The sequence below is a fragment of the Archocentrus centrarchus genome, chromosome 8, assembly GCF_007364275.1.
Source record: "Archocentrus centrarchus isolate MPI-CPG fArcCen1 chromosome 8, fArcCen1, whole genome shotgun sequence".
Taxonomy (NCBI): domain Eukaryota; kingdom Metazoa; phylum Chordata; class Actinopteri; order Cichliformes; family Cichlidae; genus Archocentrus; species Archocentrus centrarchus.
The window spans coordinates 24,008,109-24,021,168 of NC_044353.1; the positions used below are offsets into that span (position 1 = coordinate 24,008,109).

Consider the following 13,060-nt stretch of genomic DNA (forward strand, 5'->3'; position numbering starts at 1 on the left):
TGTGTGTATTGTTTAAACTGCTCAAATCAGCCAGAGTTTCCAGACCGAAAAAACTTCCAGCACACCGAGTCATGGCGGCCGCAGTTAATACAGCTGCCAATGATGAACGCACAGACACGGAGCACCGTTTGGCTTCTCGTCCGCTTAATGAGAAGTACGACTCCGTTGTGGACCAAGAAAACAGGAATCCCGGGGATCGCCGGTACCCCGAACTCGTACCGAGCGAAGAGGACACGACACCGGGACGCGAGAGTCAGCGAAGGGTCGACGAGGACTTGACATCACTGAGCCCCGAAGAGATCGAGAGCCGCTTAGAGAGAACTCGACGGGAGTTTTACAACAGGAGGAAAATTATTATAAAAAACTTACCCTCCGACATTAGCAATCAGGTATGTATAGAACTTTTAAGCGGGCTGGAGGTTTAATTGTTGCTTGATTGACGCTGCTCTGTGGCTAATGCTAGCCTAGCTCCGTTATACCTGTCATGCTACCAATGTTAGCCTCATAGCCATTTAACTTGTTAGCTACCTTTTAGTTGATATTTTTCTTAATATTGCATCTGTTACTGTTTTAAAAGCGAACACATGCAGTTTATTGGTAGCTATTGAACTATTTGCGTTTTTTCTAATTGGTTTGGGTTTATCTGGTGGTTAACTAATGTAACTCGCCGTAACTGACAAATGGTCAAATTACTGTCAATTATGGTCATTTGTGGCCTTGTGTGACCTACCAGGCCGCTTGACATTCGTGGTTTAAATTTCACCATTTGTGCAGCCAAGTTAAACAGTTGGTGGTGATAACCTGTGTATGTGGGTTACAGGTGCAGTTAAGGTTTTTTCCATCAGCCCATTTGTTATTAACGCTACCTGTGATTAACTCCTGATGCTACTTTTTTTTTTTTTTTTTTTTTTTTGGAACGTGCCTGACTCGGGGGGAGCGGTGGGCCTGCAGGCGCTACCATTGTTCACAGAGGGGGGCTGGGAGAGTAGTGGGAGTTCGAGATGTGAGTTGCGGCATAACAAAAGGTGGAAGGCGTGGAGACAAAACGTTTCAGAAAATGCTAGACAGCATCGCCGTTTGTATGTAAATGGGCAAAAGCAGGGCAGAACAATTTCTCATACAACAATGAGGGAGTTATTCACCTCTTATTCACCCCCCGCCCCCCAGCAGGTGTACTAATTTCCCCAGTGGATATTAACCAAGGGGACTGAAGCAATCAATTAAGCAACCATCTCTTAAAGTGACATACTGTTTTTGTGTTTAAATGTTTGGAGTTAATTGTCTCTTTCTGTTTACAGGAGGTTCATGAGCTCTTGGGCAGCTATGACTTGAAGTACTGCTTTGTTGATAAGTACAAGGGCACAGGTAGGTCTAACTGTTTGACCATGTTAGCCTCAAAACTTAGACTCTACAAATATGCTAAGCATAAAAAAGGTTTTCAGGAGCAAACAACCAGACCTTCACTAGAGACTTTTAGTCTCCCTTCTCTTGTACTCATTATCACACAGTTGCCAATCTTTCGCTGACAGATGTTGACACTTGGTTGTCAACGGTGTCACATTAAATTGTTGTCAATTCTAGTGTAGCAAGTTCAACTGTGTGTGTGTGTGTGTGTGTGTGTGTGTGTGTGTGTGTGTGTGTGTGTGTGTGTGTGTGTGTGGCCTTGTGTGCCACCACAACATGAGCTGCCTCTTCTTTTCTAGCAAGAGTTGTTTTCAATTTTATAAAACATCAGATTAAAATACACATTTAAAATGGCTCTATGCATTCTCGCAGTAATATTTCACTAGAAAATGGGTGATGATGATGATAATAGGCCAGAAAATTGTGTGAGCCAGATGGTATTTTCAGGGTATGCCTGGTATCCAGCAAGCTGTTATGGAAGAAAACCAGTAGCATTTAGATGGCTTTTTTACAATATCTAGTTGGCTGGCAAACAAATTTATTACCTTTTTTTTATTTATTTATTTATTTTTTTTAATGGCTTTCAGACAAAACTGCAAATAAACTTTTTCACACATTCTGTTTCTCTTTCATAACATGGGTAACAAGATGTTGATTTGATTCTTCCTGAGCTGACAGGCATTGTAGCTTCAATAAGGGTTAAAGTTGCACCAGCACAAAAGATCTTGTGTGCTGACATTGTGCCACCAGCATTGTCTTTTAACAGACCTGCTAAAGGCGAAATGTTGTCACAGGCAGGGTATGCTCCCTGAGACCTGCTGAGTACAAATAAATCTTTGCCTTTATGCCATCTGAACAGATGTCATTCCCTCACCTTACACTGAATTGTTTCTTTCCCTCCCCCTGTCCCCTGTTGCTCAAAGCATTTGTCACACTACTCAATGGAGAACAGGCACAAAGTGCCATCAAAGAGTTTCACCAGTATGTGCTACGGGACCGGGAGATCTCCGTGCAGCTGCAGCCAACAGACGCTCTGCTGTGCATCGCCAACCTGCCCCGCGCGTTCACGCAGCAGCAGTTTGAGGAGCTGGTGCGGCCCTTTGGCAACCTGGAGCGCTGCTTCCTGGTGTACAGCGCCACCACAGGGCATTCCAAGGGCTACGGTTTTGTGGAGTACATGAAGAAGGACTCGGCGGCCAGGGCCAAGTCGGAGCTCCTGGGGAAGCAGCTGGGCTCCCGCATGCTTTACGTCCACTGGACTGAGGTGGGCTCCCTGACGTACCTGCTGCTGCACTCCAAATGCCTGTGCGTGGACCGCCTGCCTCAGAGCCTGCTGACAGCCCAAGACCTCCGCAATGCCCTTGCTGACACCCACACACCAGTCTTCTGCCAGGTGAGATTTTACCACACACAAAGCCATTACTGCAAGTGAATGATTTCACAAGTATGTTGTAGTGATTGCACACAACAGGGATTATTAACTTAAAATCAGGTGACTTTTTTTGTTTGGTTTCTTTGTGTGACTACTATTTAATGCAGCTTATGCACGCATTAACAAAATTTTTGAGCTTTTAAAGCTGCCAAAATCCATCAGAAGGATGTCTCCAAAGGTGTGCAATTTATTTATTTATTTTTTTTTAAATAAAAGGACTGTACTACTGAGTCATTCTGTGAAACTGCAATCCATATTTGATCTTTCACCTTTACCCCAGTTTTCCCGTGGCCACTCAAAGTTACTATAGCAATAGCAAAAGCTGGTTTCTATGGTGATGACCACCTGACATCCCCAGGTGGTGTCATTCAGCAGGTTTTTCTGGAATGGGAGAGAGGGGCGTCCTTTTGAGCAGGGCACACACAGTCATACTTCTCTGCTGGTTCCAGGCTTAGCAGTCGTGATGATTAAGAGCCATGTGATGATTTAAGGGAAGCGGGGTAGTTTTTGCGGTGAATGTGCTGCAGCTGTCTTTTTTGGGAATTTGTGAAATCACAAAGCCACATCTAGTGACTGACTGGTGCATAAAGGGTCTTAAATGTTAAATTAAAGGCTGTGTGATAGAAGAATGGGATTTGTTAGTAACTGAACACTTAAAGTAAGAAATTGTTTACAGATTTGATCTGGGACTTTAGTGACATGAGTAAATATCAGTGGGTTGTTTGACGTTTGCCGAGGCATAAATGACAGTAATGCAGTCAAATAGTGAATTTTGTTTAGGAACGTTCCTGAGTGAGTGAAATGACCCAGAAGTATCAGAGTGGCTGTCATAATAAGAGCTGTTCAAATAGTCTAAATACTCAGGAAAGGTGCTTCAATGCTTCCTTTCTTCCCTCCTTTTAGAATAGGATACACTGAAACATCTTTTATGAAGGGAAAGGCGACAATGCTGTCCCATTGTTGATCGTTTTTGTGAATATTTTGGTGAATTGCACCAAAATATTTTTTTTCTGAATACAAAAATACCGTTTTTTCACATCATTATAGCTTCGTCAGTGCCAACACAACCAGCGTCTCTTGCTCATCCCGTGGAGGCACTGAAAATGCTGTGCTAATTCACTTTATGGAAATAACTGAGCACTGAATCTTCACTTTTTTTTTTTTTTTTTTTTTTTTTTTTTTGGTACTACAATAACAGACTGGGACAGTATTGAATAGATATAGCTGCTGCCACACAGTTGCCATCTCTAGCAATTTGCACTTGCCCCATAGATATCAGTTCAGGATTCACCGAGTGCCATGAGTCATTTTGTGAAGCAAGTCTCAACAGCTATTTCTAACAGCACCAGGCAGCAAATTAACTTGAATTTCAGTGGTCACCGGGCCACACAAACAGCATGTGTAGGATTGCTGCTCTAACCTCAAACATTTAAATTCTGCTTATTTTACATGGGGAAAATAAGGTTTTAAAAAAAAAAAGTTTATTTTTGCTGCCATCTTTGGTGTTGCAGAATTTTGATTTCAGTTTGGGATTTGTTGAGTGCCATGTTTCTGTCTGTGGTAATCCTGAGTTTTTATTAACAACCTGTCAGTGAAAAATCCACAAATCTTTTCTCTCCAGAGATTTTTCATTTTTAATATATTTTGAGCAGTGATTCTGCCCCCCCCCCCTTCCCAAAAAAAAAAAAATCTTTCAATTTGTGCTAAATATGTGAACACTGAGGGTGTGAGTGAAAACCACATAGCTTCCAGTCTCTACCGTGTGTGCATCTTATTTATTGGCGGCAGCCTTTTGGCATTACATGCTTGTGAAATGGCTTTTTTTTTTTTTTTTTTTTTTTTTTTCCCCCTCCGTTCTTCTCTCTTTTCTCCACAGTTGGCTCAGGGACAAGATGGAAGTTTCCGGCGTTTTGCAGTGCTGGAGTTTGCCACTGCAGAGATGGCCGAGGAGGCACAGCGACTCACAGATGGCAGGCTGCTGGGCGGGACACATATCAGGGTGTCCTTCTGTGCCCCGGGTCCTCCTGGAAGAAGCATGTTGGCTGCTCTGATTGCTGCACAAACCATGGTACTGCATTTAAATGGGTGTTGTGAGACTGTAATCTCCAGTCTCAGATTGAGCCGTTGTAATGTAACATTGCTGAGTTTGGGTTTGACATTGACATACCCACAGCAGTGATGGAACAAGTTTCAGAATGCATGCAGTTTCATCTTTTGGTGACTTTGTGCTGTAATGTGCGACATAGCTGTCCCTACCCCTTATACGCAGCCTGCAAGAGAAATTTCTCTTCTGGACATTGTAGGGGAAAAAAATGTCTTTAATAATACTGCAGATTAGAAACGGTGGATGAAATGCAACATGATGTACATGTTACTGCTGTTCAATGCTGTTGCAAAAGCAGGCTTGTTTGTTGCTGAGCAGTTCACAAAGATGCACAGGGTTGTGCAGTCGTAATATTGTGGGTGCCTTTCCATTAGAGCTGTGCTGTTAATCGAATTATGGAAATGAAACTCTTATTTTGCTCTTTAGCAGTAATGCTTTTTGTTTCGCCTTTCAGAACATCGCTCTGCTTTATTGTAAAAGCCATAATCCACTCCCTGGCAGGTTTAGTACAGTTCACAGGTTTTCTATTTAAGTTTAATCATTTTTTTTTTTTTCTACATTTCTGAATGTAGTCATGAAATATTGTAATCCTGGTATTAACATATATAATTTTTATTTTTTTCCGCCAACCCCATAATTGAGCAGCCCTACTGTCCATTGCTGTAGTTGCATTCATACTAGTGCTGTGGTAGAAGTGGTGTTGCTGGGCCTGACTTGGTAGCATTGCAGGTATGGCTCTCATAGAAGAGCCGAAACATTCAGATACCTTTTTTTTTTTTTTTTTTTTTTTTTTTCTCTTCCCTCTTCTCTCTGAAAGACATTTTGGTTAGCTGTTGCTGTTGTGCTCAATCCTTGCATTGTGGTTCCTTCCCCTCAAGGCTGTAAACAGAGGTAAAGGACTCCTCCCTGATCCCACAGCCATGCAGATACTCACAGGCCTCAGCAACCCCGCCGCCCTCAAGATGCTGCTCAACCCACTGACACAGGGACATAAACAAGGTAAGGAGCCATCAGCTGCTCTTAATCAGTGGTTTAATGCTATCATTTGCTCTGCTGCTGTGGATCTTAATGTTATTTATATGCAGGCCTCCTCGGTGCGGCCCCTGCAATGCCGCCGCTGCTTGCCAATCCTGCTCTCACGGCCGCCCTGCTCCAGCTTCTCCTTCAGAACCAGGCCAAGGCTCAGCAGGTACTGCTGCCTTTCCACCTTTGCTCTGATATGATCCTTCCTGCTTTTTCTTCCTGCCTGTTTTTGATTCATGCTCTCCTATTTACAGACTTTCTTCCCCGCTCTTTTCTGTCCCTCTTTATGATTAGCAAGCCCTTCTGGGAAATCCTCTTCTGTGGGCTCAGGTCCTGCACAGTAAAGAAAACCCTCTAGTTCCTTGTGTGAGTGATAATAGTTTTTAATGGTTGACCGTGTGTTTGGAGCTGAAGCTCGATGGTTTCTCGAGCTTTATTTTGTGCTTGCTGATAGGAAACCCATCGCCTGGGTTGGGTAAGCTCTCGTAAGGATAGTGAGGTTTTTGTGTGTGTATGGAGTGTTCCTTTGAGTGGGGGCTGAGTGATGTGGTAGGTGTACTATAATGCTGTGTGCCAAAATTGTAAATACCAATTCTGTAAGGACATAATTGCATATGCGGTAAGTTAACTTCCTGATTTTTAAATGTGTGTTTTTAAGTTTAGTTTAGCAGTTCTTCACTGTGTTAATATTGCTGTCAGGCTGCATGACCTCTTGTGACACTGAGCTCTGCTCTTTCTCTTGGTCAGCAGCCGGGACTTATTGGGGAGAATCCTCTGGCCGCTCTGCCTGTCCAGCAGGGAGTCCATCTGCTCGGAGACCTGCCCCAAGGTTTGGCATCAGTCCGCTCCAGCCGTGGTGCCTTCAGCCACAGACTGCATACTTTTTTTTTTTTTTTTTTTTTTTTTTTCCTCCCCCTCCCCTCTTTGACCCCCCCCCCCCCCCCCCCCCATGATAAACATCTGTATAGCCTGTTAATCCGCCTTCCTACCACTTACATTGCTCATGATGTTTTGATCATCTCTTTTGTTATCCAGATTTAAACATATAAAAATTACATTTTCTCTGAAAAGCTTAAATGAGAAGTAGCCAAACCAATTAAAAATAAATGGTGTAATTGACGTAGGATTGTGATTTACTGTGAAGCCTCTGATCGCCCTAGGTGGTGTCATTCCTGGAATGGGTCTTCAGACAGATCCTCTGCCCCCTTGAAGCCAGTGCCACGTGGCAGAAGCCTGTCAAGGGAGCAGGAGTCCCCTACATCAGCTTGTCCCTTCCCTCAGACCTCCTCTCCCACCCTGCCGGGCATCTCGATGCCCCTGCTGGGTGGCATGATTGGGGGCAGATGGCCACACAGCACAAAGGGTGAGTTCCCAAGTAATTCCCTTTTTATCAAAAGCCTTCAGCTTTTCAGCTGCTGGTGCTTTTTCTTCCAAATGTGCAAGAAATCTAAAAGAATCACTTTTTTTTTTTTTTTCCTTCTTCCTGTCAGGTTTCCATACTTGGAGATCCTGCAAAAGATGCAAACCTTCCCCAGAGTCTCTTCCTCAATGTCAGCAATGTCTTTTCCTCAGGTGAGATGCTGCTTGTTTGTGTGTGGTTCAGATCTATCCACTTTACAGTCTGTTCTTGTTTGCTGCTCCAGCTGAGGTATACCGGTAGATGTATCACAAGTATGTATTTGTATGCCCTGCCTTTCCTCCAGGAGGAAGCTGCAGGCCTCACCCCTACAGGAAGAGGCCTACACTGAGTAACGTGTCCAACCAGAGCATACAACCACATTACAACCTGCGTTACCAGGATTCCTACAGCCCTGAATACCTTTCTCTCCATCGGGTAACTATGAAATATTTCACATTGATAGGTGGTGTTTTCTACTAACGGTGACCTGTTGAATTTATGGTGTAGTGCCTGGCTGCTCATTTAGAAGGCTTTATGACGCATTCTGGTCTGATGCCATCTGGTGTCTCTCCTCAGGGATTCCCTGGCGCACTTGTATGAACAGCAGGAGAATCTTGATGCCGGGGCCATGGCAGGATTCGGTCAGCAGGTAGTGCTTTGTCAACTGTTTCAAAGCTGGCCTGAGGACATTTGTAGTGTAAGTAAATTAAATGCACACTTCCCTGTAGTAACATAGCCATGAACTTGTTTGTCTCTGCAGCCCCCTCATTGCACTGAATACAGTGAGCGGTTCCCCCCCTACAGTTACCCTCCAAGCCCACCTCTGTCCTCATATTTCAGCTCAGGGTCTGAGAGCTCCTGTAATGGGAGCCTTCCTACCCCCCAGCTCAACAGGGTAAGCAAAGCTTTGGATTGATTTTGACTTTTTATTTTTTTTTTTTCTCCCCCTTTAAAAAAAACTGAACAAACTATTGATTATTTGTCAGTGCAAGAACAGAGTAGCACTAGAAGGGATTAAAAAGAAAATAGCAGAGGGTTAGGTGCCAAGAATAAGTCCACATTCAATAATTAATGTTGCACTGTGAGTGGCGGAGTTGAAGTCAGCTGATGGGTGGTTTTGTCTTCAGGCTGTGGGAATGCCTCCTGTGAGCCACACCACCAACTACTCCACAGGTGTGGAGACTGTTATGAAGGTAATTTGTTTCCTTGTTCTTGTTGCTGGTTTTTAATTTCTCTTCCTTGATTTTTAACTCACCCCCACCTTGTAATTATAGACTCCCATTGGCAGCCAAAAGCGCGTGTTCTCCCGGCTGATCCCATCTCCTGAGCCGAGCCCTGAAGGTGGCTATGTAGGCCAGCATTCCCAAGGCCTCGGCGGTCACTACGCAGACTCCTACCTGAAGCGTAAGCGTATATTCTGAATGCTTCTTGCTGTAATGAGTACCCATTCAGCAGCCAGGACACAGTAGCATCTCCTAACCCATCTCCTCCAATGGACTCTGACTCGGTGGTCCTCGGATTTGTCTCACGTGTGGTCCCGTGAGTGACCCCTGGAGGGATGCGAAGTATTGCAGCCTGCTTGTCTCATGGAAAAACCTCTGTTCCCCCCTGTGCTTATTTGTATATATGATTTTTATTGTTTGTACATTTAAGTTTTTACTTTTTATTTGATTTAATTTCCTGTTAACTTGTAAATTGAGGAAAAAATGGTTAATTAGAAAATGAAGGGGTGTTTTTTTTTTTTTTTTTTAAATATTCCTGTGTGTGGTATATCAGCAGATCTACAGTTTTAATGGCAGCTATCAGCTGCTTTTTTATGACTTGCCATCTTACTAAAGTGATGCTGTCCACAGTTTCAGGCAAAGGGACTTTCATAATATAAGAACAAGCTTTAAAGGCTCTACATTTAAAAAGAAAAAAAACCTACCAAATTTCATGTAAAAAGTTTGAGTTTGTATAATGAGATGGTGTTTTGGTGTCATCCTCCCCCCGTTCCTGCTTTCCTACCACAGGGTTGTACTTTTACTTATTTTTTTTTTTTATTTTTTTTTTTTTTGCATCAACCATTTCTGGATTCAGACATTTCCTTATTGGTTAACATGCAGCTTTCCATCCACCAATGATAGTTGTATGCGCCCGTCTGTGTTATGAGGCAAAGCTTTTACCAATCTGGGATGTGTTTCCTGAGCCTTAACTTTTCCACGTTGTTTTGTCTTTTAACCACACACCCTCCAGCCTGTTTACAGAGTCTGTTCTCTACACTGTTGTTGAGTGATGCACTTGGAGGGCACAGGTCACAATCTGTTCTCACCCGCATAAAGACGCCATCTCAAGTCTCCTCTCACTCATATGTCCAGGAGTTGATGTATTTTCTGTATTTATGTGAGTTCTGTGTTGCCAAGTTTACATTTTTGAATGTCTTAGAAAAAACGTGAATGCCGCCCCCCCCCCGACGGTGGTGGCAAGTGGACGCGACGCTGCGTGCCATCTCTCGAGCTGCCAGCAGATGGTTAATGTGTTTCCGGTGTCCTTGGTGAGAGACTCAACTCTGAGTTGAACCGGCTTCTCTTGACAAGCACACGGCAGCCTGTATCTAGTTTTTTCCCGTAACAGTGGGAGTCCAGTCTGTCTCTGGAGATACTGCGGGAAGCTTTTGTGGCAGGTGATTGGTCAGTGACATGATTGTCCTTTTTTTTTTTTTTTTTTTTTTTTTTTTTTTTTTTAATTTTTCTTTTTAAATAATTATCTGGTTGACAGTTTGATTGTGAAAACCCATTACCTCTGACTTCTGCTAGGAAATGCAGCTACACTTGAGCCTTAACAGTGTTTTCTGTGATCTCATCCTGCCCTGTGTTGGCTTCCATCTACATTTACAATTTATTTGCTGTGTAAATAGTTAAAGTTGTGTTTTATTTTTATTTTTTTTTTTTTTTTTTTTCTCCTCCCCCCTTGAGTCCAGAATAGTTGTTTCTCTTAATCAACAACCTGCCTCTGGTTCCGGTGTTTTTGAATATTTGCTGCTCATAGTGTTTTTTCCTTGTATGTGTTTTCAAAGCTGAAGTGAACCGAGAGTGGCAACACAGCAGACCCCTCATGTTGTGTATGGACCAAGAGATGCAGCTGTACTGTATGATCAGCACTCACTTTGATTGGATTTTTAAACTGCTGTCCTCTCATCTGTACCACCATGATTGTCTCTGTATGCGTGTGTGTGTGTGTGAGATGTGCGCAAGTAAATGTTATTTAAACCTACCACTTTCTCTGAGCTCTTTTTGAAGTGTCTACATATTTACTTGGATGATGCAAAATGCAGAGGAGTTCAAACATTTAATTTTGTGGGCTGGACCTCCTTTAGTTCAAGGCAGCTGCAGAAAGGGCTGGACCTCCTTTAGTTCAAGGCAGCTGCAGAAAGGGCAAGTTAAGTGTTTTAATTTAGCTGCCATTCAAAGCTTAATTTTAGAGCTAAACTTTCAGACTCTTAGCAGATTTATTTATTTAATGGGACTTCTACCCTATAATCTTGATTACTGGATACAGAAGAATGCACCTGATAATTTTTTTTATGCAGAGAGGCAGTTTAACACTTAATGTAAAATTTCTGTCTGTAATAAAAGCCTAAATGTTAGCAGAAGCATCATCTATGACAGGGATCCTCAAATCCAGGCCTTGAGTTCTGGTGTCCTGCAGGTTTTAGATGTGTCCCAGATCCAAACACACCTGATTCGAATGGCTGAATTACCCTCCTCAGTATGCAGTCAAGTTCTCCAGAGTCCTCCTAATGACTTCTATATTGACTCAGGTGTGTTGAAGCAGAGACGCATCTAAAACCTGCTGGGCACCGGACCTCGAGGCCTGGATTTGAGGATCCCTGATCTGACATCTTGGGTCTACTGTTGAATATAGTGTATCAGTTTTTAAAAGGGTAGCGTGAGACCGTGCTAACAGTTTTTTTTTTTTATTTATTTTTTAATTAATTTATTTTTTTAAAGTGTCTTGGTGACAAAAGAACAGCCAAGATGGGTTTTTTACAGTTCTGTATCCATGAGGTGTTCAGATTTCCTTACTGCCTGCATTACTTCCACTAAAATGTCAAAAGGCTCTATGGACAGTTCATGTATCCATCTGTCACCTATATGTGTGTGTGTGTGTGTGTATATTCTGTCCTTGTAGAAGAATGTATTGCCACATGCAGCTGTGTGCAGCTATTTAAATTAAAACCATAAAACTTGCATGTGTAAAAATCAGTCAAATCTCAAACAACTTTGCCCTAAAAAGAGGCTTTTTTTTTTTTTTAAAAGTGTTTCTTCCCTGGAAGTTATTTAACACTGTTGCAGAATTCTTCCATAGATTCAGTTCTGGGGTGTGGTTAAACAGTCCAAAAAAAATGATAACCTACCTCCTTTTCCTAATCGCTTTTCCTTGACCTCAGTGGAAACTCATGTAGTCGAGGACGGTATGAAGACTGTAAGGACTCAGGAAAAGAGAGGCATTGCGCGCAGAGGTCATGTAAATGAGAGCCACTGGTTCACACACAAAAAAGCTTATAAAATCAAATTTTAATTTTTCCTGCACAGATTATCCAGTGTGACTCGTTTCCCTCCTCCTAAACCTTGTTTAGGGTTTCTATGAAAAGTCTCTCCATCCATCACTTATTCTTCTTATATAAATCCACATTCAAGAAGCAGATTTATTCTAGCAGTGTGATGATCAGAGTTCACCTGTGTGTTTATCAGGCTGTTGTTGACGGTTGAAAACACATCAGCAGGTTATTCACAAGAAATGAAAAACCACAAAATTTACACAATCTGCACCCGTGCGATGGCTGCACCTGCAGCCGCACAGCTACAAAGTCAGAAAACCGCCGTGCAACAACACCTTTACACATTTTGCTTTATCTCACTTTCATACACATTGCCACACACAAAAATAATGGCTCGATCCTTGAGTTCGCATAGCGTACCCATGTTTATGTGGCATTGTTGAAATACTTGCGCATGCATACTTAACTTTTGTGTGTTGTGCTCTGTTAAATTCTCTTATTTTGTTTGTTATTAATTTCTTCCTCTTGTTTTGCCAGCGCTGGGGTGTCTGTCTGGCTGCTGAGGTCTGCTGACATCCTGGGGAGCAGAAGATGGTTGGTGTGTTTACTTGGTTATCCTGTGTTGACTTTATGACTTAGTTCTGTCATTTGACCTCTTTTAAAGGCCCAGTATTATCTGCTGATTTTTGTACAACTTTTGCATTTTGGGGGTAAATAAAACCTGTTTTTGTTGTTGTATTTTTTTGTTTCTATTTTTTTTTTAATTACTGCTGTGTCCTCATGCCTAACTGACTCGGTTTGGTGATCATTGAACATTCATGAACATTGATAATCATGAACATTGAATTGGTATAAATTGGGGTCAGAATTACTACTTCCTTTCCTTTCATAAAGGATGGTCCACTGTATCCTCTGAAAAAAAAAAGGAAGTGAAGCGCCTTTCTTTGTATTTAGAGAATTCAATCAGCCATCACGGCTGCCATGCAGATACTTCCCAGTTACTTCACTCAGGTAGAAACATTCTTATGACCAGAACGTAGAAGTGCCTCTTTCAATCAGCAGTGATTACACACACAGCCAGCTGATGTTTTGCTTATTGGTTCAGTAATCAACCGTAAAGACTACACTCCTGCATGCAGATTTTGAGAAATGGGTGTG

General features: G+C 42.5%; 1 protein-coding gene across 1 annotated transcript; it reads left to right on the forward strand.

Annotated features, from left to right (window-relative positions):
* raver1 (ribonucleoprotein, PTB-binding 1) lies at positions 1-12,606 on the forward strand. The gene is given in 17 exon segments (XM_030735802.1): positions 1-389; positions 1,299-1,365; positions 2,328-2,797; positions 4,713-4,904; positions 5,819-5,939; positions 6,026-6,129; positions 6,711-6,792; positions 7,124-7,168; positions 7,171-7,298; positions 7,300-7,326; positions 7,454-7,535; positions 7,667-7,797; positions 7,940-8,011; positions 8,123-8,257; positions 8,490-8,555; positions 8,637-8,766; positions 12,440-12,606. Coding segments are annotated over 17 exon segments (2,196 nt in total). The 5' UTR covers positions 1-71; the 3' UTR covers positions 12,466-12,606.
* Positions 12,607-13,060: the final 454 nt, after the last annotated feature.